Source organism: Molossus molossus, unplaced genomic scaffold (genome assembly GCF_014108415.1).
Source record: "Molossus molossus isolate mMolMol1 unplaced genomic scaffold, mMolMol1.p scaffold_m16_p_11, whole genome shotgun sequence".
NCBI classification, from domain to species: domain Eukaryota; kingdom Metazoa; phylum Chordata; class Mammalia; order Chiroptera; family Molossidae; genus Molossus; species Molossus molossus.
In genome coordinates, this window is record NW_023425346.1 from 71,228,567 (window position 1) to 71,251,643 (window position 23,077).

The following is a 23,077-nucleotide window of genomic DNA, read 5'->3' on the forward strand; positions in this document are numbered from 1 at the left end:
TTATTATTCTTATTTATCCTCAGATCCTCCCGGCCCACCAGCTTTTCCTAAAGTATACGATACAACCCGTAGCTCTGTGAGTCTAACTTGGGGCAAGCCAGCCTATGACGGTGGTAGCCCTATCATTGGTTACCTTGTGGAAGCAAAACGAGCTGACTCTGTTAACTGGGTGAGGTGCAATTTACCAGATAAGCTACAGAAAACCCGCTTTGAGGTGACCGGTCTGATGGAAAACATAGAGTACCAGTTCCGTGTGTATGCCGTTAATAAGATTGGATACAGTGACCCCAGTGACGTGCCAGACAACCACTGTCCCAAGGACATCTTAAGTAAGTACTACCAGGAGAACTATGTGTGGCTTTCTCATCAGTCATATTGTAAGAGGGTGTGTAGCTGTCCCTTATGTACATTTGCTTATTTACAAGCTTTGGAGTTGGTAACTCTGGGAGTACATTTTTGGAGAGCTAGGTTGGTAATATATAGTATTGTATAACAGACCAAATGGAATAAAGGACAATCTGTGGTTTTGAAAAGCTTTTCATTTGTACATGAGAATGTCATGTCTTCAAAAGAGTATGGAATATAAGAATTTTATTCTGAGAATAAAGAGATTTTTTTTTTTAAACTAAGTAGTGAGGTATCTATCATTCTTACAGATTTTTGTTTTCTCTCTTCTAACCCACCCGTTTCCATAAATGTGGCTTGCTGGGCTCTCCCATCTTAATTTCTTTCTATTCACTTATTGCCATAGCCATTTCTCCCTTTATTTTTAATTAGTTATACTGCATTCCCTATGTACTTTTATTCCTACAATGAAATAAATAGTCAGAGTAGAGACCAGAGTGGCTTCACTGAATCTACCAGAGAAAAGCAAGAATGGAACAGAGCCAGAACCAGTCATCTGCTTTTAATATACAGAGTTTGAGAGCATGTAAGTTGTTGGAGCAGAGGAGGTAGAGATCCTCCCAGGAAAAGTTGGTTTGGCCTGTAGGATTCTGGAAAATGGTAAGATCAACAACTGCTGCAGAGTATTGAAATAGTTGACAAACGTTTTTAGGATTATATTAAGGATTTTTTTTTTTAAAGAACAAGAAATCAGTTCTAAAAAACAAATGTATTTTAGGTGTAAGTCCAGTCCTTGGACATATGTTTGACCATTAAATTATTATTTTAACTTTGTTCACTCTAAAATTCAACAGTTCCACCTGAGGGAGAACTTGATGCTGATTTGAGGAAAACAATCATATTACGTGCTGGCGTTACGTTGAGACTATATGTACCAGTAAAAGGACGTCCACCTCCAAAGATAACTTGGTCTAAACCAGGTGTCAATCTAAGAGAAAGGATTGGACTGGACATAAAGTCAACTGACTTTGATACTTTCTTGCGCTGTGAAAATGTGAACAAATATGATGCAGGAAAATATATCTTGACTCTGGAGAACAGCGTTGGTAAAAAGGAATATACCATTGTAGTGAAAGTACTGGGTAAGTCTGTTTTTTAAGAAATCGTGTATGTTTAAAATGTAGTTCTATACATTTTTTTACATATTCACTTCCTATTTGCTAATTATCAGATACTCCTGGGCCACCTGTCAATGTGACTGTTAAGGAAATATCCAAAGATTCTGCCTATATTACTTGGGATCCTCCCATTATTGATGGTGGAAGCCCCATTATAAACTATGTGGTAGAAAAACGTGACGCAGAGAGGAAGTCCTGGTCTACAGTGACAACTGAGTGTCCCAAAACAAGCTTCAGAGTGTCCAACTTGGAGGAGGGAAAATCCTACTTCTTCAGGGTATTTGCCGAAAATGAATATGGCATCGGTGATCCTGGTGAAACACGTGATGCCGTCAAAGCCTCCGGTGAGCAAATGAGATGCTACCCTGACATTTGAGTGACAGCTTACCTTGGTTATCTTGGGTTTATACGTATCTCTTCTCCGTTGCTTTAGAAACCCCTGGACCAGTTGTGGACCTGAAAGTGATGTCTGCAAATAAATCATCTTGTACCATCGGCTGGAAGAAGCCTCGGAGCAATGGTGGAAGTCGAATTACTGGATACGTAGTCGATTTCTTAACTGAAGAAAATAAGTGGCAACGAGTTATGAAATCATTAAACTTACAGTACTTTGCAAAAGATTTGATTGAAGGGAAGGAATATACCTTCAGAGTGAGTGCTGAGAATGAAAATGGAGAAGGGACCCCAAGTGAAATCATTGTCGTGGCAAAGGATGACGTTGGTGAGTCTGGGCCGTGCATCTGTATTCTCCCCGTTATTGTCAGCAAAAGTACACTCTTGAGCCCTACTCACGGACTCACATATAATCCTTTAAAAACTGTAACAATATGAAAACACTGATGGCCAGGTCTCAAAAATAACAATATATCTCTGCTGTTTTCCAGTGGCTCCTGACCTTGACTTGAAGGATCTACCTGATTTGTGCTACTTGGCTAAAGAAAACAGCAACTTCCGTCTTAAGATCCCCATCAAAGGGAAGCCGCCTCCATCGGTATCCTGGAAGAAAGGGGAAGATCCTCTGGGAGCTGACACAAGAGTCAGTGTTGAGTCATCCGCAGTTAACACGACTCTTGTAGTACGTGACTGCCAAAAATCTGATGCTGGAAAATACACCATCACACTGAAAAACGTCGCTGGCACGAAGGAAGGAACTATCACTATAAAAGTTGTTGGCAAGCCTGGCATCCCCACTGGACCAATCAAATTTGATGAGGTCACAGCAGAAGCCATAACCTTAAAGTGGGGTCCTCCAAAGGACGACGGTGGTTCTGAAATCACCAATTATATCCTAGAGAAGAGAGATTCTGTAAACAACAAGTGGGTGACATGTGCCTCTGCTGTTCAGAAAACCACCTTTAGAGTGACCAGACTTCACGAGGGCATGGAGTACACCTTCAGGGTCAGTGCCGAAAACAAATACGGGGTCGGAGAGGGCCTGAAATCAGAGCCAATTATTGCTAAACATCCATTTGGTAAGTATCTCAATGTCAGAAAATATAAAGCAAAACATGGTTTTGAGTAAGTTTCTTACTATCTATCTTACATTATCATATATTTTCCCAGATGTGCCCGATGCTCCCCCACCTCCCAATATTGTGGATGTCAGACATGACTCAGTGTCTCTAACTTGGACTGACCCCAGGAAAACGGGTGGCTCTCCAATTACAGGTATTTCTTTTGCTCTTATCCTACTGCTTTTGCAGCAATGTGTCTTCCAAACATTCCTCCCTGAAAACAAGTTGAATGTGTGCTCCTTATTTACAGAGCACTATCTGTACACGCAATAATGTATTTCCCTTTCAGTATAGCAGCATTCAGTACCTTAAGACGCAATTAAGCTAATTAATTAAAATACTAAATTTCATTGAAAACCTCGTGACATCATAGTTTATAAAGAAAGCCTTTCTTAGTGATAATATCTATGCTCCTAAGTTAAAATTTTTCAACAAAAGTCACAATAAATATGCATGTTCCAAAAAAAAAAGAATGGCATTATGCCTAGGTAATAAAAGTATAGATGTTAGCAAGAATGATTATTTAGTCCACATATCCATATATAAATTATTTGAGCAAAAATACATATATTTAAAAATCAGGCTACATTTGTACTTTCTATCTGAATTGCCGCATCACTGGGTCTCTTGTAGGGTATCATATCGAGTTCAAGGAGAGAAACAGCCTTTTGTGGAAGAGAGCTAACAAGACTCCCATCAGGATGAAAGAGTTCCGAGTGACAGGGTTAACTGAAGGTCTTGAATATGAATTCCGAGTGATGGCCATCAACTTAGCAGGAGTAGGCAAACCCAGCCTGCCCTCAGAGCCGGTCGTAGCACTGGATCCCATCGGTAAGTCATTAACAAAGCAAATCCCAGGTGTATTTTCTACATGAAAAAACATTGGCATTTGACTGGTCTCCCCCCTCCCCCACCCCCTGTTTTAGATCCTCCTGGCAAGCCTGAGGTTATCAGTGTAACAAGGAACTCAGTGACGCTCATTTGGACCGAACCCAAATACGATGGTGGTCATAAGTTGACTGGATACATAGTGGAGAAGCGAGATCTACCCTCCAAATCTTGGATGAAAGCCAATCATGTGAATGTCCCAGATTGTGCCTTTACTGTAACTGACCTGGTGGAGGGTGGAAAATATGAATTCAGAATTAGAGCAAAGAACACAGCAGGTGCTATCAGTGCTCCATCAGAAAGTACAGGAACCATAATTTGCAAGGACGAATATGGTAGGTCGATTTTACGTTTTGTGCACATAGAAACATCAAAGTAAGCCTCCATCCTTTTCTGATTAAAATGTTTTGTTTTGTTTTGTTTTTTCCCTTTGCAGAGGCACCAACCATTGTCCTCGATCCCATGGTAAAAGACGGACTAACGGTTAAAGCAGGAGACACCATTGTTTTGAGTGCCATTAGCATTCTTGGCAAACCTCTTCCAAAGTCAAGTTGGTCCAGGGCAGGAAAAGACATTAGACCATCAGATGTCATTCAGATCACTTCCACCCCAACGTCTTCCATGCTTGCTGTCAAGTATGCCACTAGAAAAGATGCGGGTGAATACACCATCACTGCTACCAATCCCTTCGGCACAAAAGAGGAACATGTGAAGGTAACAGTTCTCGATATACCTGGCCCCCCAGGTCCCATTGAAATCAGTAATGTTTCTGCTGAAAAGGCAACACTTACATGGACACCTCCCTTGGAAGATGGTGGCTCACCAATTAAGTGCTATGTTCTTGAAAAGAGGGAAACCAGCCGGCTCCTGTGGACAGTGGTTGCTGAAGATATTCAGTCTTGCAGGCATGTGGCAACCAAGCTCATCCAAGGAAATGAGTATCTCTTCCGGGTTTCTGCTGTAAACCAGTATGGCAAAGGAGAACCTGTACAGTCTGAACCTGTGAAAATGGTGGACAGATTTGGTAGGTACAGCATGTGAGGGAAACGATCTGTAAATATTTATGGCAGAGTTTAGAAAACAGGATTTCTCATAAATCTGCTTCCTTTTCAGGCCCCCCTGGCCCTCCTGAAAAACCGGAGGTATCAAATGTTACTAAAAACACTGCCACCGTCTGTTGGAAAAGGCCAGTTGATGATGGCGGTAGTGAGATCACAGGATATCACGTAGAAAGGAGAGAAAAGAAAGGCTTGCGATGGGTGAGAGCAACAAAGACGCCAGTTTCCGATCTCAGGTGCAAAGTAACAGGACTTCAAGAAGGAAACAGCTACGAATTCCGCGTCAGCGCAGAAAACAGAGCAGGGATCGGTCCACCTAGCGAAGCTTCAAATCTTGTTTTAATGAAAGATGTGGCATGTTAGTATTTACCTTTCTCAACACATCTCATTTGAGGGTGCCAATATTTTATATAATTTATCCAAAAGTCATACTCTTAATATACATTTTTGTGTCTTGCTTGTCTTTCAGATCCTCCAGGGCCACCTTCAAATGCACGTGTCACTGATACTACAAAGAATTCTGCTTCATTGGCGTGGGGCAAGCCTCATTACGATGGTGGACTTGAAATCACTGGTTATATCGTAGAGCATCAAAAAGTAGGAGAAGAGGCCTGGGTAAAAGATACGACAAACCTCAGAATCACTGAGTTTGTTGTCCCTGATCTTCAGTCTAAAGAAAAATACAATTTTAGAATCAGTGCCATCAATGACGCAGGTGTTGGGGAGCCGGCATTGATTCCAGATGTTGAAATTGTAGAAAGGGAAATGGCTCCTGATTTTGAACTTGATGCTGAGCTTCGAAGAACCCTTGTCGTCAGAGCAGGGCTCAGTATTAGAATATTTGTGCCAATAAAAGGCCGTCCTGCTCCTGAAGTGACATGGACCAAAGATAATATCGACCTTAAAACCCGAGCAAACATTGAAAACACAGAATCATTTACTCTTCTGATTATCCCAGAATGTAACAGATATGACACCGGTAAATTTGTGATGACTATTGAAAACCCTGCTGGGAAGAAAAGTGGCTTCGTTAACGTCAGAGTCTTGGATACGCCGGGACCCGTCCTTAACCTGAGGCCCACTGACATCACAAAGGACAGTGTCACCCTGCACTGGGACCTCCCTCTGGTAGATGGGGGCTCACGTATAACGAACTATATCGTGGAGAAACGAGAAGCAACACGAAAGTCTTACACCACGGCCACCACTAAGTGCCATAAATGCACATATAAAGTTACTGGCTTGTCTGAAGGATGCGAATACTTCTTCAGAGTGATGGCGGAAAATGAATACGGAATTGGTGAGCCCACGGAAACAACAGAGCCTGTAAAAGCCTCTGAAGCACCATTACCCCCAGAGAGTCTGAACATTATGGACATAACTAAGAGCACAGTGAGCCTGGCATGGCCTAAACCAAAACACGATGGCGGCAGTAAGATCACCGGCTATGTGATTGAAGCCCAGAGGAAAGGCTCCGACCAGTGGGTGCACATCACAACCGTGAAGGGGTTAGAATGTGTTGCGAAGAATCTAACTGAAGGGGAAGAGTACATCTTCCAAGTGATGGCAGTGAACAGTGCAGGGCGAAGTGCCCCTAGAGAAAGCAGACCCGTCATTGTCAAGGAGCAGACAATGCTTCCAGAACTGGATCTCCGGGGCATCTATCAGAAATTAGTCATCGCCAGAGCTGGCGACAACATCAAAGTTGAAATTCCAGTGCTTGGACGACCAAAGCCCACGGTTACGTGGAAAAAGGGAGACCAGATTCTTAAACAGACACAGAGAGTTAATTTTGAAAATACAGCAACTTCGACCATCTTAAATATCAATGAGTGTGTAAGAAGTGATAGTGGACCCTATCCATTAACAGCAAGGAACATTGTAGGAGAGGTAGGTGATGTCATCACCATTCAAGTCCACGATATCCCAGGACCGCCTACTGGACCAATCAAATTCGATGAAGTTTCATCTGATTTTGTAACATTCTCTTGGGATCCACCTGAGAATGATGGAGGTGTACCGATAAGCAACTATGTCGTAGAAATGCGACAGACTGACAGTACCACATGGGTTGAGTTAGCAAGCACTGTTATACGCACTACCTATAAAGCCACCCGCCTTACTACCGGAGCGGAATATCAATTCCGGGTAAGAGCTCAAAATAGATACGGAGTTGGACCAGCCATCACATCAGCATCTGTAGTTGCCAGCTATCCATTTAAGGTTCCTGGGCCTCCTGGTACCCCTCAGGTAACTGCAGTTACCAAGGACTCAATGACCATTAGCTGGCATGAACCTCTCTCTGATGGTGGAAGCCCCATTTTAGGATATCACATTGAAAGAAAAGAACGAAATGGTATTCTCTGGCAGACGGTGAGCAAAGGATTAGTACCAGGCAACATTTTCAAATCAACTGGTCTTACAGACGGTATTGCTTATGAATTCCGAGTGATTGCAGAAAACCTGGCAGGCAAAAGCAAGCCAAGCAAGCCGTCTGAACCTATGCTTGCTTTGGATCCCATTGACCCACCTGGGAAACCAGTTCCTCTAAATATTACTAGACACACAGTAACACTTAAGTGGGCTAAACCTGAATATACAGGAGGCTTTAATATTACAAGTTATATAGTTGAAAAGAGAGACCTTCCTAATGGACGGTGGTTGAAGGCCAACTTCAGCAACATTTTGGAGACTGAATTTACAGTCAGTGGTCTAACAGAAGATGCTGCATATGAATTCCGTGTGATTGCAAAAAATGCTGCTGGTGCTATTAGTCCACCATCTGAGCCATCAGATGCTATCACATGCAGGGATGACATTGAAGCACCAAGGATAATGGTGGACATTAAATTCAAGGACACCATTATACTAAAAGCAGGTGAAACATTCAAGCTGGAAGCTGATGTTTCGGGCCGCCCCCCTCCAACAATGGAATGGACCAAAGACGGAAAGGAGCTTGAAGGCAAAGGCAAATTAGAAATAAAAATTGCCGATTTCTCTACTACTCTGGTAAATAAGGATTCATCAAGAAGGGATGGTGGTGCCTATACCCTTACAGCAACTAATCCTGGGGGTTTTGCCAAACACGTTTTCAATGTCAAAGTTCTCGATAGACCAGGCCCACCTGAAGGACCTTTAGCTGTATCGGAGGTGACATCAGAAAAATGTGTCTTGTCCTGGTTGCCGCCACTGGATGACGGAGGTGCCAAAATTGATCATTATATAGTTCAGAAACGTGAAACCAGCAGATTGGCTTGGACAAATGTAGCCTCAGAAGTCCAACTAACAAAACTAAAGGTCACTAAACTTTTGAAAGGCAATGAATACATATTCCGCGTCATGGCAGTAAATAAATATGGAGTTGGAGAGCCATTGGAATCAGAGCCTGTGCTTGCTGTAAATCCTTACGGACCCCCTGATCCACCCAAAAACCCTGAAGTCACAGCTATTACTAAAGATTCGATGGTTGTCTGCTGGGGACATCCTGACTCTGATGGTGGAAGTGAAATCATCAATTATATCGTGGAACGGCGTGATAAAGCTGGGCAGCGCTGGGTGAAATGCAACAAAAAAACTGTTACTGATTTAAGATTTAAAGTGTCTGGGCTGACCGAAGGGCATGAATATGAGTTTAGGATTATGGCTGAGAATGCTGCTGGGATCAGTGCTCCCAGCTCCACCAGTCCATTTTATAAGGCTTGTGATGCTGTGTTTAAACCTGGCCCACCAGGTAACCCACGTGTTCTAGATTCAAGCAGATCGTCCATTTCAATTGCGTGGAATAAGCCTATCTACGACGGTGGCTCAGAAATCACTGGGTATATGGTTGAGATTGCCCTTCCAGAGGAAGACGAATGGCAGATTGTCACTCCTCCAGCTGGGCTCAAGGCAACTTCTTACACCATCACCAACCTCATAGAGAATCAGGAATATAAAATCCGCATCTATGCCATGAATTCTGAAGGAATTGGGGAACCTGCACTTGTTCCTGGAACTCCAAAGGCTGAAGACAGGTTGCTGCCTCCAGAGATTGAACTGGACGCTGACCTACGCAAAGTTGTTACCATAAGAGCTTGTTGTACCCTGAGACTTTTTGTTCCAATCAAAGGAAGGCCTGCACCAGAGGTGAAGTGGAGCCGGGAACATGGAGAATCTTTAGATAAAGCCAGCATTGAATCCACAAGCTCGTACACCCTGCTTATTGTTGGAAATGTAAACAGATTCGACAGCGGCAAATACATCCTAACTGTAGAAAACAGCTCAGGCAGCAAATCTGCATTCGTCATGGTTAGAGTGCTGGATACACCAGGCCCTCCACAGGATCTGAAGGTAAAGGAGGTCACTAAGACATCTGTCACCTTGACGTGGGAGCCTCCTCTCCTTGATGGAGGTTCTAAAATAAAGAACTATATTGTTGAAAAGCGGGAATCTACAAGAAAAGCATATTCCACTGTTGCAACAAACTGCCACAAGACTTCCTGGAAGGTAGACCAGCTTCAAGAAGGTTGTAGTTACTATTTCAGGGTTCTTGCTGAAAATGAATATGGCATCGGGCTGCCTGCTGAAACTGCAGAATCTGTGAAAGCATCGGAACGACCTCTTCCTCCAGGGAAAATAACTTTGGTGGATGTCACAAGAAACAGCGTGTCGCTTTCTTGGGAGAAACCAGAGCATGATGGAGGCAGCCGAATTCTAGGCTATATTGTAGAGATGCAGAGCAAAGGCAGTGACAAATGGGTCACATGTGCCACAGTCAAAGTCACCGAAGCCACAATAACTGGATTAATTCAGGGTGAAGAATACTCTTTCCGAGTTTCAGCCCAGAATGAAAAGGGCATCAGTGATCCTAGACAACTGAGTGTGCCAGTTATTGCCAAAGATCTTGTCATTCCACCAGCCTTCAAACTCCTATTCAATACTTTCACTGTCCTGGCAGGTGAAGACCTAAAAATTGATGTTCCATTCATTGGACGCCCTACACCAGCTGTAACCTGGCATAAAGATGAGGTACTGCTGAAGCAGACAACTAGAGTGAATGCAGAGAGCACAGAAAATAATTCATTATTGACCATAAAGGAAGCCTGCCGAGAAGATGTTGGACATTACACAGTTAAATTGACTAACTCAGCTGGTGAAGCTACTGAAGTTCTTAATGTTGTTGTTCTTGACAAACCAGGCCCTCCAACTGGACCAGTGAAAATAGATGAAGTGACAGCGGATAGTATTACTCTTTCCTGGAACCCACCTAAGTTTGATGGTGGAAGTTCTATCAATAATTACATTGTAGAAAAACGAGACACTTCCACGACCACCTGGCAAATTGTGTCAGCTACTGTTGCGAGAACAACAATAAAAGCTTGTAGGTTAAAGACTGGATGTGAATATCAATTTAGGATTGCAGCTGAAAACAGATACGGGAAGAGCACCTACCTCAATTCAGAGCCTGTTGTAGCCCAGTACCCATTCAAAGTTCCTGGTCCTCCTGGCACACCATTTGTAACACTCTCCTCCAAGGACAGCATGGAAGTACGATGGAATGAGCCAGTCAGTGATGGAGGCAGCAAAGTCATTGGCTATCATCTAGAACGCAAAGAAAGAAATAGCATCCTCTGGGTTAAGTTGAATAAAACACCTATTCCTCAAACCAAGTTCAAAACAACAGGCCTTGAGGAAGGCATTGAATATGAATTTAGAGTCTCTGCAGAGAACATTGTGGGCATTGGCAAGCCAAGTAAAGTGTCAGAATGCTACGTAGCCCGTGACCCATGTGATCCACCAGGGCGGCCAGAGGCTATCATTGTCACACGGAATTCTGTAACTCTTCAGTGGAAGAAACCCACTTATGATGGTGGAAGCAAGATCACTGGTTATATTGTTGAGAAGAAAGAACTGCCTGAGGGACGATGGATGAAAGCCAGTTTTACGAACGTCATTGACACTCAATTTGAAGTAACTGGCCTAGTTGAAGATCATAGATATGAGTTCCGGGTTATAGCTCGAAATGCTGCAGGAGTGTTGAGCGAGCCATCAGAGAGCACAGGAGCAATAACAGCAAGAGATGAGGTAGAGCCACCACGGATAAGTATGGATCCCAAATACAGAGAAACAATTGTTCTTCATGCTGGTGAATTTTTCAAAATTGATGCAGATGTTTATGGCAAACCAATACCAACTACTCAGTGGCTAAAAGGTGATCAGGAGCTATCAAGTACAGCTCGATTAGAAATAAAGAGCACTGACTTTGCCACCAGTCTCAGTGTAAAGGATGTAGTACGTGTTGACAGTGGAAATTACATATTGAAGGCCAGAAATGTTGCAGGAGAGAGATCAGTTACTGTAAATGTCAAAGTTCTTGATAGACCAGGGCCACCTGAAGGACCTGTTGTTATAACAGGAGTTACAGCAGAAAAATGCACACTGGCTTGGAAACCCCCCCTACAGGATGGTGGGAGTGATATCATAAATTATATTGTGGAAAGGCGAGAAACCAGCCGCTTAGTTTGGACTGTGGTGGATGCCAATGTGCAAACTCTCGGCTGCAAGGTGACTAAGCTTCTTGAAGGCAATGAATATCTGTTTCGTATAATGGCTGTGAACAAATATGGTGTTGGTGAACCTCTTGAATCTGAGCCAGTAATTGCGAAGAATCCATTTGTAGTACCAGATGCACCAAAGGCTCCAGAAATCACGACAGTGACCAAGGACTCAATGATTGTTGTATGGGAAAGGCCAGCGTCTGATGGTGGCAGTGAAATTCTTGGATATGTTCTTGAAAAACGGGATAAAGAGGGCATTCGATGGACAAGATGCCACAAACGTTTGATTGGGGAATTGCGTTTGAGGGTAACTGGACTCATAGAAAATCACAGTTACGAATTCAGAGTGTCAGCTGAGAATGCTGCTGGACTCAGTGAACCGAGCCCACCTTCTGCTTACCAAAAGGCTTGCGATCCTATTTATAAACCAGGACCCCCAAACAATCCCAAAGTCACAGATATTACCAGATCTTCTGTCTTCCTTTCTTGGAGCAAACCAATATATGATGGTGGCTGTGAAATTCAAGGATACATTGTTGAAAAATGCGATGTGAGTGATGGTGAATGGACAATGTGCACTCCGCCAACTGGAATCAATAAAACAAACTTAGAAGTAGAAAATCTGCTGGAAAAGCATGAGTACAACTTCCGCATCTGTGCTGTTAATAAAGCTGGAGTTGGAGAACACGCTGATGTCCCTGGACCTATCATAGTTGAAGAAAAATTGGAAGCACCAGACATTGATCTTGACCTAGAACTAAGGAAAATTATAAATATAAGGGCAGGTGGCTCCTTAAGGTTATTTGTTCCTATTAAAGGTCGTCCTACACCAGAAGTGAAATGGGGTAAGATGGATGGTGAAATCCGAGATGCAGCTATCATTGATGTCACCAGCAGTTTCACCTCTCTTGTTCTTGATAATGTCAACCGATATGATAGTGGAAAATACACCCTCACCTTAGAAAACAGCAGTGGAACAAAGTCTGCTTTTGTTACTGTGAGAGTCCTGGACACACCAAGTCCACCTGTTAACCTGAAAGTCACAGAAATCACTAAAGACTCAGTATCAATTACCTGGGAGCCTCCTTTGTTGGATGGTGGATCCAAAATAAAAAATTACATTGTTGAGAAACGTGAAGCCACAAGAAAATCATATGCTGCCGTTGTAACAAATTGCCATAAGAATTCCTGGAAAATCGATCAACTCCAAGAAGGTTGCAGTTATTACTTTAGAGTCACAGCTGAAAATGAGTATGGCATTGGCCTTCCGGCCCGCACTGCTGATCCAATTAAAGTTGCAGAAGTCCCACAACCTCCTGGAAAAATAACTGTGGTTGATGTCACCAGAAACAGTGTCTCCTTGAGTTGGACAAAGCCTGAACATGATGGTGGCAGTAAAATCATTCAGTATATTGTGGAAATGCAAGCTAAACACAGTGAGAAATGGTCAGAGTGTGCTCGAGTCAAGTCCCTTGAAGCAGTTATTACCAACCTAACTCAGGGAGAAGAATATCTTTTTAGAGTTGTTGCTGTAAATGAAAAGGGAAGAAGTGATCCTAGGTCCCTTGCCGTTCCAATAGTTGCCAAAGATCTGGTCATTGAGCCAGATGTAAGACCTGCATTCAGCAGTTACAGTGTACAGGTTGGGCAGGATTTGAAAATAGAAGTGCCAATTTCTGGACGTCCTAAGCCAACCATTACATGGACTAAAGATGGTCTTCCACTGAAGCAGACTACAAGAATCAATGTTACTGATTCACTTGACCTCACTGTACTCAGTATTAAAGAAACTCATAAGGATGATGGTGGACATTATGAAATCACAGTTGCTAATATTGTTGGTCAGAAAACAGCATCCATTGAAATTATAACTCTAGATAAACCTGATCCTCCAAAAGGACCTGTTAAATTTGATGAAGTCAGTGCTGAAAGCATTACATTATCTTGGAACCCTCCATTATATACTGGGGGTTGCCAGATCACCAACTACATTGTTCACAAAAGAGATACAACCACCACCATATGGGATGTTGTTTCTGCTACTGTTGCCAGAACTACACTCAAAGTGACCAAACTGAAAACTGGTACAGAATACCAATTCAGAATATTTGCTGAAAACAGATATGGACAAAGCTTTGCCCTGGAGTCTGATCCCATTGTAGCTCAGTATCCCTACAAAGAACCAGGCCCTCCAGGCACACCATTTGTCACAGCCATTTCCAAAGACTCCATGGTCGTACAGTGGCATGAACCAATCAATAACGGTGGAAGCCCAATCATAGGTTACCACCTTGAAAAGAAGGAAAGAAATAGTATTTTGTGGACAAAAGTCAACAAAACTATTGTTCATGACACCCAGTTTAAAGCAATCAATCTTGAAGAAGGCATTGAATACGAATTCAGAGTTTATGCTGAAAATATTGTTGGTGTAGGCAAAGCAAGCAAGATTTCTGAATGCTATGTAGCCAGAGATCCCTGTGACCCACCAGGAACCCCAGAAGCAATAATTGTTAAAAGAAACGAAATCACTTTACAATGGACCAAACCTGCATATGATGGCGGAAGTATGATTACTGGTTATATTGTAGAGAAACGTGATTTGCCTGAGGGTCGTTGGATGAAAGCCAGTTTCACAAACGTCATTGAAACTCAGTTTACTGTGTCAGGTCTTACTGAAGATCAAAGATATGAATTCAGAGTCATTGCAAAGAATGCAGCTGGTACAATAAGTAAACCCTCTGACAGTACTGGACCAATAACTGCCAAGGATGAGGTTGAACTCCCAAGAATTTCAATGGATCCAAAATTCAGAGACACAATTGTGGTAAATGCTGGAGAAACATTCAGGCTTGAGGCTGATGTCCATGGAAAGCCCCTGCCTACCATTGAGTGGTTAAGAGGAGATAAAGAAGTTGAAGAATCTGCTAGATGTGAAATAAAAAACACAGATTTCAAGGCTTTACTTATTATTAAAGATGCCATTAGAATTGATGGTGGACAATATATTTTAAGAGCTTCCAATGTTGCAGGTTCTAAGTCATTCCCAGTAAATGTGAAAGTATTAGATAGACCAGGACCTCCAGAAGGGCCAGTCCAGGTTACCGGAGTCACTTCTGAAAAATGCACTTTAACATGGTCTCCGCCACTACAGGATGGCGGCAGTGACATTTCTCACTATGTTGTTGAAAAGAGAGAAACGAGTCGACTTGCCTGGACTGTTGTTGCTTCACAAGTTGTGACCAATTCTCTCAAAGTAACCAAACTCTTAGAAGGAAATGAATACATTTTCCGTATAATGGCTGTCAACAAATACGGTGTTGGAGAGCCTTTGGAATCTGCACCAGTACTAATGAAGAATCCATTTGTGCTTCCTGGACCACCAAAAAGCTTGGAAGTCACGAACATTGCCAAGGACTCCATGACTGTCTGTTGGAACCGTCCGGACAGTGACGGTGGAAGTGAGATTATTGGTTACATTGTAGAGAAAAGAGACAGAAGTGGCATTAGGTGGATAAAATGTAATAAACGCCGCATTACAGATTTGCGTCTGAGAGTAACAGGATTAACAGAAGATCATGAGTACGAATTCCGAGTCTCTGCAGAAAACGCTGCTGGAGTTGGAGAACCAAGTCCAGCGACAGTTTATTATAAGGCCTGTGATCCTGTGTTTAAACCTGGCCCACCCACCAATGCACACACCATAGACACCACAAAAAATTCAATTACAATTGCCTGGGGTAAACCCATCTACGATGGCGGCAGTGAGATCCTGGGATATGTCGTAGAAATCTGTAAAGCAGACGAAGAAGAATGGCAAATAGTTACCCCACCAACTGGCCTGAAAGTCACTCGATTGGAAATTTCCAAACTCATTGAACACCAAGAGTATAAAATACGAGTCTGTGCACTCAATAAAGTTGGTTTGGGTGAGGCTACATCAGTTCCTGGTACTGTGAAACCAGAAGATAAACTTGAAGCACCTGAACTTGACCTTGATTCTGAATTAAGGAAAGGGATTGTTGTAAGAGCTGGTGGGTCTGTCAGAATTCACATCCCATTCAAAGGCCGTCCAACACCTGAGATCACCTGGTCTCGAGAGGAAGGGGAATTCACAGATAAGGTTCAAATTGAAAAAGGAGTAAACTACACTCACTTATCAATAGATAACTGTGATAGAAATGATGCTGGAAAATACATTCTCAAGCTGGAAAACAGCAGTGGATCTAAATCTGCTTTTGTAACTGTGAAAGTTCTTGATACCCCGGGACCACCACAGAATTTGGCCGTCAAAGAAGTGAAAAAAGATTCTGTCATCCTGGTATGGGACCCACCCATCATTGATGGAGGTGCAAAGGTCAAGAACTATGTTATTGACAAACGTGAATCAACCAGAAAAGCTTATGCTAATGTGAGCAATAAATGCAGCAAAACAAGCTTTAAAGTTGAGAATCTTACAGAAGGAGCCATTTATTACTTTAGAGTTATGGCTGAAAATGAATTTGGAGTTGGAATTCCAGTGGAGACTGTCGATGCCGTGAAAGCTGCTGAACCTCCTTCCCCGCCAGGAAAGGTTACACTCACTGATGTGTCCCAGACTAGTGCGTCGCTTATGTGGGAGAAACCTGAATACGATGGCGGTAGCAGAATCCTGGGGTATGTTGTTGAAATGCAATCAAAGGGAACTGAAAAATGGAGCACTGTGGCCGAATCCAAAGTCTGTAATGCAGTTGTTACTGGTTTGAGTTCTGGACAAGAGTATCAGTTCCGTGTCAAGGCTTACAATGAGAAAGGAAAAAGTGACCCAAGAGTGCTTGGTGTTCCTGTCATAGCCAAGGACTTGACTATACAGCCTAGTCTTAAGTTGCCATTTAACACATATACTGTCCAAGCTGGAGAAGATCTTAAAATCGAAATTCCAGTGATTGGCCGACCGCGACCTAAAATTTCATGGGTCAAAGATGGTGAGCCTCTTAAACAGACAACAAGAGTAAATATTGAGGAAACAGCTACTTCAACTGTTCTGCACATTAAAGAAAGTAACAAAGATGACTTTGGAAAATACACCATAACAGCAACAAATAGTGCAGGTGAGGCAACAGAAAATCTCAGCGTTATCGTTTTGGAAAAGCCTGGGCCTCCGGTTGGACCAGTTCGGTTTGATGAAGTTAGTGCAGACTTTGTGGTCATATCTTGGGAACCTCCAGCCTATACTGGCGGCTGCCAAATAAGCAACTACATTGTAGAGAAGCGAGATACAACCACCACCACCTGGCAAATGGTATCAGCAACGGTTGCAAGAACAACAATTAAAATAAGCAAACTGAGAACAGGCACGGAGTACCAGTTTAGAATTTTTGCAGAAAATAGGTATGGAAAAAGTACCTCTCTGGATTCTAAACCAATTGTTGTACAATATCCATTTAAAGTACCTGGACCACCTGGAACTCCTTTTGTGACATCAATCTCAAAAGACCAAATGCTTGTTCAATGGCATGAACCAGTTAATGATGGAGGTAGTAAAGTTCTTGGCTACCATCTTGAACAGAAAGAGAAGAACAGCATTTTATGGATTAAATTAAATAAGACTCCCATTCAAGATACCAAATTCAAAACAACTGGGCTTGATGAAGGCCTTGAGTATGAGTTCAAAGTTTCTGCTGAAAATATTGTTGGTATCGGCAAGCCTAGCAAAGTGTCGGAATGCTTTGTCGCTCGTGATCCATGTGACCCACCTGGTCGCCCCGAAGCCATTGTTATTACAAGAAACAGTGTCACACTGAAATGGAAGAAACCTGCCTATGATGGTGGTAGTAAAATAACAGGTTATATTGTAGAAAAGAAAGATCTGCCTGATGGCCGTTGGATGAAAGCCAGCTTTACCAATGTGTTAGAAACGGAATTTACAGTGAGTGGACTTGTAGAAGACCAAAGATATGAGTTTAGAGTAATTGCAAGAAATGCAGCTGGCAACTTTAGTGAGCCATCTGAAAGCACCGGCGCCATTACTGCAAGAGATGAAATCGATGCACCAAATGCCTCCCTGGATCCAAAATACAGAGATGTCATCGTCGTTCACGCAGGAGAGACTTTTGTCCTTGAAGCTGATATCCGAGGCAAACCTATACCTGATGTTGTTTGGATAAAAGATGGAAAAGAGCTTGAAGAAACAGCTGCTAGGATGGAAATCAAGTCTACTCTTCAGAAAACAACCCTTGTTGTCAAAGACTGTATACGTACTGATGGAGGACAATACGTTCTGAAACTGAGCAATGTTGGTGGTACAAAGTCTATACCAATCACTGTAAAGGTACTAGACAGGCCAGGGCCTCCTGAAGGGCCTCTCAAAGTTTCTGGGGTTACCGCTGAAAAATGTTACCTGGCATGGAACCCACCTTTACAAGATGGTGGAGCTAATATTTCACATTATATCATTGAAAAGAGAGAGACAAGCAGACTTTCCTGGACCCAGGTTTCAACTGAGGTACAGGCCCTTAACTACAAAGTCACTAAACTTCTTCCTGGTAATGAGTACATTTTCCGTGTCATGGCTGTGAATAAATATGGCGTTGGTGAGCCCTTGGAATCTGAGCCTGTTATAGCCTGTAATCCTTATAAACCGCCAGGTCCTCCTTCACCACCTGAAGTCTCAGCAATCACCAAAGATTCTATGGTAGTAACATGGACACGCCCAGTGGATGATGGAGGTGCTGAAATTGAGGGTTACATTCTTGAAAAACGAGATAAGGAAGGCATCAGATGGATCAAGTGCAACAAGAAAACACTAACAGACCTCCGATTGAGGGTAACTGGACTTACCGAAGGCCATTCCTATGAATTCAGAGTTGCTGCTGAAAATGCAGCTGGTGTGGGTGAACCTAGTGAGCCATCTGTTTTCTATCGGGCATGTGATGTTTTGTATCCACCGGGTCCACCAAGTAATCCAAAAGTGACAGATACTTCCAGATCCTCTGTCTCCCTGGCATGGAATAAGCCTATTTATGATGGTGGTGCACCTGTTAAGGGCTATGTCATTGAAGTCAAAGAAGCCACTGCTGATGAATGGACAACGTGTACTCCACCAACAGGATTACAAGGAAAGCAGTTCACAGTGACGGAGCTTAAAGAAAATACTGAATATAATTTCCGTATTTGTGCCATCAATTCTGAAGGTGTAGGTGAACCTGCAACTATACCTGGTTCAGTTGTTGCTCAAGACCGGCTAGAGCCACCAGAAATAGAACTTGATGCTGACCTCAGAAAGGTGGTCATTCTGCGTGCAAGTACTACTTTACGCTTATTTGTCACTATCAAAGGTCGACCAGAACCTGAAGTTAAATGGGAAAAGGCTGGCGCCATTCTCACCGAGAGGGCCCAGATTGAGGTGACCAGCTCATACACAATGTTGGTAATAGATAATGTAACCAGATTTGACAGTGGTCGCTATAATTTGACACTAGAAAATAATAGTGGCTCCAAAACAGCTTTTGTTAATGTCAGAGTTCTTGACTCACCAAGTGCCCCTGAGAATTTGACTGTAAGAGAAGTGAAGAAAGACTCAGTGACATTGTCTTGGGAACCACCACTTATTGATGGAGGAGCTAAGATTACAAACTACATTGTTGAAAAACGAGAAGCCACCAGAAAAGCATATGCTACTGTGACGAACAATTGCACGAAGAACACTTTTAAAATAGAAAATCTACAAGAAGGGTGTACTTACTACTTCCGAGTCTTGGCTTCCAATGAATATGGGATTGGTTTGCCAGCTGAAACAACTGAACCCATCAAAGCTTCTGAAGTACCCCTCCCACCTGGAAGAGTAACTCTTGTGGATGTGACTCGTAACACAGTTACAATTAAGTGGGACAAGCCAGAAAGTGATGGTGGCAGCAAAATTACTGGTTACGTAGTTGAGATGCAGACTAAGGGGAGTGAGAAGTGGAGCACTTGCACACAAGTCAAGACTCTAGAGGCAACTGTATCTGGCCTCACCACAGGGGAAGAATATGTCTTCAGGGTAGCGGCAGTTAACGAAAAAGGAAGAAGTGATCCACGACAACTTGGGGTGCCAGTCATTGCAAGGGATATTGAAATAGAGCCTTCAGTTGAGCTTCCTTTCAACACTTACAATGTAAAGGCTAAAGACCAGCTTAAGATTGATGTTCCATTCAAAGGAAGACCTCAAGCTACTGTAAGCTGGAAAAAAGATGGTCAAACTCTTAAGGAGACAACTAGAGTCAATGTTTCTTCTTCAAAGACTGTAACATCACTGACTATTAAGGAAGCTTCAAGGGAAGATGTTGGAACTTATGAATTATGTGTTTCAAACAGCGCTGGATCCATAACAGTTCCTATTACAGTCATTGTCCTTGACAAACCAGGACCTCCAGGACCTATACGTATCGATGAGGTTAGTTGTGACAATATAACTATTTCTTGGGATCCTCCAGAATATGATGGTGGCTGCCAAATTAGCAATTACATCGTTGAAAAGAGAGAAACCACTTCGACAACATGGCACATAGTTTCACAGTCAGTTGCAAGAACATCCATTAAAATACTGCGTCTGACAACGGGAAGTGAGTATCAGTTCCGTGTTTGTGCAGAAAACCGCTATGGAAAGAGTTCCTACAGTGACTCTCCAACTGTGGTTGCAGAGTATCCATTCAGCCCCCCAGGGCCCCCTGGCACCCCTAAAGTTGTGCATGCCACAAAATCCACCATGCTTGTCAGTTGGCAAGTACCAGTTAATGATGGTGGAAGTCAAGTAATTGGCTACCACCTTGAGTATAAAGAAAGAAGCAGCATTCTTTGGTCAAAAGCAAATAAAATTCTCATCCCCAATACTCAAATGAAAGTCTCCGGCCTTGACGAAGGACTGATGTATGAGTACCGTGTGTATGCTGTGAATATTGCTGGCATCGGTAAATGCAGTAAAGCTTGTGAACCAGTCCCTGCACGAGATCCCTGTGACCCTCCTGGACAACCTGAAGTCATAAATATCACGAGAAAATCAGTGTCACTTAAATGGTCTAAACCACGTTATGATGGTGGAGCTAAAATCACAGGCTACATTATTGAACGAAGAGAACTACCAGATGGCCGGTGGCTAAAGTGTAATTTTACGAATGTGCAAGAAACATACTTTGAAGTAACTGAACTCACCGAAGATCAGCGGTATGAATTCCGGGTTTTTGCAAGGAATGCTGCTGACTCAGTTAGTGAACCATCTGAATCCACTGGACCGATTACAGTTAAAGACGATGTTGAGGCTCCAAGAATTATGATGGATGTCAAGTTCCGAGATGTCATTGTTGTCAAAGCTGGAGAGGTCCTCAAGATAAATGCGGACATTGCAGGGCGACCTCTGCCTATAGTTTCCTGGGCCAAGGACGGTGCAGAAATTGAAGAAAGGGCAAGAACAGAAATTGTCTCAACGGACTATACTACTTTGTTAACAGTGAAAGACTGTGTCAGACGAGACACCGGCCAGTACGTACTAACACTGAAGAATGTGGCAGGAACTCGGTCTATGGCAGTTAATTGCAAGGTACTTGATAAGCCCGGCCCACCGGCAGGACCAATTGAAATCAACGGCCTGACCTCTGAGAAGTGCTCCCTTTCCTGGGGACCTCCCCAAGAAGACGGCGGTGCGAGCATCGACTACTACATTGTAGAAAAACGTGAAACCAGCCGCCTTGCATGGACGATATGTGAAGGAGAGTTAAGGACAACCTCCTGTAAAATAACCAAATTACTCAAAGGCAATGAATACATCTTTAGAGTAACGGGTGTTAACAAATATGGTGTCGGTGAGCCCTTAGAGAGTGTGGCTGTAAAGGCGCTGGATCCATTTACAGTTCCAAGTCCTCCCACATCTTTGGAGATTACATCTGTGACCAAGGAGTTCATGACACTTTGCTGGTCCAGACCTGAGAGTGACGGTGGCAGTGAAATCACTGGATATATCATCGAAAGGCGAGAGAAAAACGGCCTACGGTGGGTGCGTGTAAACAAAAAACCAGTTTATGATTTGAGAGTGAAATCAACAGGACTCCGGGAAGGATGTGAATATGAGTATCGGGTTTTTGCAGAAAATGCTGCTGGCCTAAGCCTTCCAAGTGAAACCTCTCCCTTAATTAAGGCAGAAGATCCAGTGTTCTTACCATCTCCTCCATCCAAACCAAAAGTTGTAGACTCGGGTAAGACAAATATAACCATTAGCTGGGTTAAGCCTCTCTTTGATGGTGGAGCCCCAATAATTGGATACACTGTAGAATACAAAACATCTGATGAAACTGACTGGACAACTGCTATTCAGAGCTTAAGAGGCACAGAATATACAATAAATGGACTAACAACAGGAGCCGAGTATGTTTTCAGAGTAAGGTCTGTCAATAAGATGGGTGCTAGTGATCCCAGTGATAGTTCTGATCCCCAGATAGCAAAGGAAAGAGAAGAAGAACCTGTATTTGATCTTGACAGTGACATGAAGAAGACCTTGATTGTCAAGGCCGGTGCCTCATTCACCATGACTGTGCCTTTCCGAGGAAGACCAGTACCCAGTGTCTTGTGGAGTAAGCCAGACACTGACCTGCGCATTCGAGCCTATATTGATTCCACAGACTCCCGTACGTCACTTACTATTGAAAATGCCAACCGAAATGATTCTGGAAAATACACATTAACAATTCAGAATAATTTGAATGCTGTTTCACTGACCTTAGTTGTCAAAGTTTTAGATTCTCCTGGTCCTCCAGCCAATATTTCTGTACACGATGTCACCAAAGAGTCTGCTGTGTTATCCTGGGATGTTCCTGAAAACGATGGTGGAGCACCCGTGAGGAATTACCACATAGAAAAACGTGAGGCCAGTAAGAAAGCGTGGGTCTCTGTAACCAACAACTGTAACCGCCTCTCCTACAAAGTTACCAACTTACAGGAAGGAGCGATCTACTACTTCAGAGTCTCTGGAGAAAATGAGTTTGGTGTTGGTGCACCCGCTGAAACGCAGGAAGGAGTAAAAATAACAGGTATGTTTTAAGAACAAAGAAAATCTACAAATTCATATTAATCATATTAATGATTAGAATCATTCTAATTACTGTTTAGTCTTAAATGCTTTTGGTTCACACCTCAAACAATTCATACTATAGCACAAAGTGAAATCTCTAATAGAGAAATTTTTTATCGATAAAAGTATAAATACAAAGTTACATAGCTGGTATTGGACATTGTATGTGGAACTTAAGTATAATTATATTTTATTATGTTTATAGCGTGTATGTGCAGAAATTATATGATAAAGTTTCTTACAAAATTGTTCATCAAATTTTTCAAATGTATACCCATGGTAAACCTGGGATAACGTTTAAATTTAATCTGGTCATTTGAATTCATTTGAATTTTAATACTATGACATGTAATGAATGGCAAAAGCTCAGAAGCCAAACTGGTCTTATAAAAACAAGAAAGACTCAAATCAGAGTAAATATATAGGCTTCATTTAAATGTTTTCTTTTGACAATGCAGGAAGAACACACATGGATAAAAAAATT

At 42.6% G+C, this 23,077-nt stretch overlaps 1 protein-coding gene across 1 annotated transcript in view; it reads left to right on the top strand.

The window, feature by feature from the left end:
- TTN (titin) overlaps window positions 1-23,077 on the top strand; it is a 272,606-nt gene that overhangs the window by 217,135 nt on the left and 32,394 nt on the right. Inside the window, exons 266-276 of the mRNA XM_036253264.1 lie at window positions 24-329; window positions 1,200-1,487; window positions 1,577-1,867; window positions 1,957-2,244; window positions 2,408-2,995; window positions 3,087-3,191; window positions 3,671-3,868; window positions 3,964-4,260; window positions 4,362-4,949; window positions 5,039-5,341; window positions 5,453-22,552. Of these exons, the coding sequence (XP_036109157.1) occupies window positions 24-329; window positions 1,200-1,487; window positions 1,577-1,867; window positions 1,957-2,244; window positions 2,408-2,995; window positions 3,087-3,191; window positions 3,671-3,868; window positions 3,964-4,260; window positions 4,362-4,949; window positions 5,039-5,341; window positions 5,453-22,552 (20,352 nt within the window). The remainder of the gene's footprint in view (window positions 1-23; window positions 330-1,199; window positions 1,488-1,576; window positions 1,868-1,956; window positions 2,245-2,407; window positions 2,996-3,086; window positions 3,192-3,670; window positions 3,869-3,963; window positions 4,261-4,361; window positions 4,950-5,038; window positions 5,342-5,452; window positions 22,553-23,077) is intronic.